This window comes from Phaseolus vulgaris, chromosome 5 (assembly GCF_000499845.2).
Source record: "Phaseolus vulgaris cultivar G19833 chromosome 5, P. vulgaris v2.0, whole genome shotgun sequence".
Classification (NCBI taxonomy): Eukaryota; Viridiplantae; Streptophyta; class Magnoliopsida; order Fabales; family Fabaceae; genus Phaseolus; species Phaseolus vulgaris.
Window position 1 is genome coordinate 622328 of NC_023755.2, and position 1872 is coordinate 624199.

Here is a 1872-nt window from a genome sequence, read left to right on the forward strand (position 1 = left end):
CACTCCTATTTTTTCATAATTATTTCACCTCAAAATTGGTTAAGAAGTGGGCTTTAAACCTAACTCAACCTCATAAAATCGGCTCAATGGGATGAGGTTTGCATCCACTTATATACTATGAAAGACTCTAATCTCTAGTCGAAGTGTGATTTCTAACAAAATTCAACAAATTTATTTATTTTCTCTAAGAATAATTATTCTACCAAGTTGGGTCTATACGACACTTCTTGAAGATTCAGCATCCGATCAAGATCGACCAAAACGATTCAAACCATTATGTCCAAACAAAAATTAACGAGACTAATTAGTGATTAAACATTAGATAATACACTCTTAATTACCATCCAAATTCTTAATCCAATGTAATAACAAAGGTCTATAACAATCATATAAATATATAAATAGACACATATTCCAAAAATCAAATACGTCATCATTCATACTAATAGCAACAACATTTTACAAATACCATCCAACCCAAAATTCATATAAACTTAGAGTATAAAAGCAAAAAGGATACTAAAAAATCATTCGAGTATAAGGAAAGATGAACGGAGGAGGAAGGAAGATAATCGTTTTCTTAGTTTCAAGTCAAAAATAATTATTAAAAAATGATAAAATAATTAAGGTATAATACCTAGATATTTGGCATGGAGAGCCCACACGAAAGAGCGTGATTTATTTAATTGTGGTGCGACTACCCCACGCAAACAGTGGTAGAGAGATAGACACGGACACAGGGTTGCAGTGTTTGTGTGTGAGAGTTTCTTCTTCTATAAATCCAGATCCAAATTCCCCTTCACTCTCAAATCTCAATTCTCAATTCTCTCAAACCTCAAACAAAAAAAAAAACAATGGCAAACTCTGGGATTCTCCTTCTGCTTCTCCTCTGCACCCTCCAGTGCGCCCTCACTCTCTCCAACCCCACCAACTTCATCAAGTCCTCCTGCAGCGCCACCCAGTACCCCGCCCTCTGCGTGGAGTCGCTCTCCGTCTACGCCGCCGCCATCCAGCAGGACCCCCACCAGCTGGTCCAGACCGCCCTCTCCCTCGCCCTCAACAAAACCGAGTCCACCAAAACCTTCGTGGCCAAGTGCAACAAGTTCAAGGGCCTGAAGCCGCGAGAATACGCCGCCCTAAAAGACTGCGTGGAGGAGATCAGCGACGGCGTGGACCGCCTCTCGCGCTCCCTGAAGGAGCTGAAGCTCTGCAAGCTGAAGGGCCAGGACTTCGACTGGCACATGAGCAACGTGGAGACGTGGGTCAGCTCTGCGCTCACCGACGAGAGCACGTGCGGCGACGGGTTCGCCGGAAAGGCGCTGAGCGGGAAGATCAAGGACGCCATCAGGGGCAGAATGGTGAATGTGGCTCAGGTCACCAGCAATGCCCTCTCTCTCATCAACCAGTATGCTGCCAAACACTAGTCCAAGTTTTTGCCCTTTTCTTTTGCTTTTGAGAAAAAAAATTTGTTTTTTTTGTGTGTTTCGTCCTTGTGTATGTAAGAGAAGTGAGCCACTTTCAAAGTTTAAATATAAATATGAATCTTGTTATAATTCTCATGCTTCTTCTTCCTCTTCTCAAACAAATGTCAAATATGAGGTTAGTAACACATCATAAGGTGATACTCTAAGATCAAAATTACTTCTTGTAGAATGCCTCTAATATATCTCCATATTTGGTGTTAATCGATCTTCATGTAAAAATACATCAAATTAGGTAAACAATTAACTTAAAATTAGTGTAAAAAAAAATACATTAAAGTAAGTTAACAACTAATTAAGAATGACTAGTAATACTATCAAGTTGGATATATTTCTTAAATGGCACGAACTCTCATACGATACTTGTAAAATAAATATTGGTAAAATGTTT

The 1872-nt window shown here is 39.6% G+C and overlaps 1 protein-coding gene across 1 annotated transcript; it reads left to right on the forward strand.

The window, feature by feature from the left end:
• Nucleotides 1–418: 418 nt before the first annotated feature.
• On the forward strand, nucleotides 419–1553 carry LOC137834632 (21 kDa protein-like). The gene has a single exon (XM_068642716.1). It carries the CDS (start codon nucleotides 855–857, stop codon nucleotides 1422–1424), a length of 570 nt encoding a protein of 189 aa, XP_068498817.1. The 5' UTR covers nucleotides 419–854; the 3' UTR covers nucleotides 1425–1553.
• Nucleotides 1554–1872: the final 319 nt, after the last annotated feature.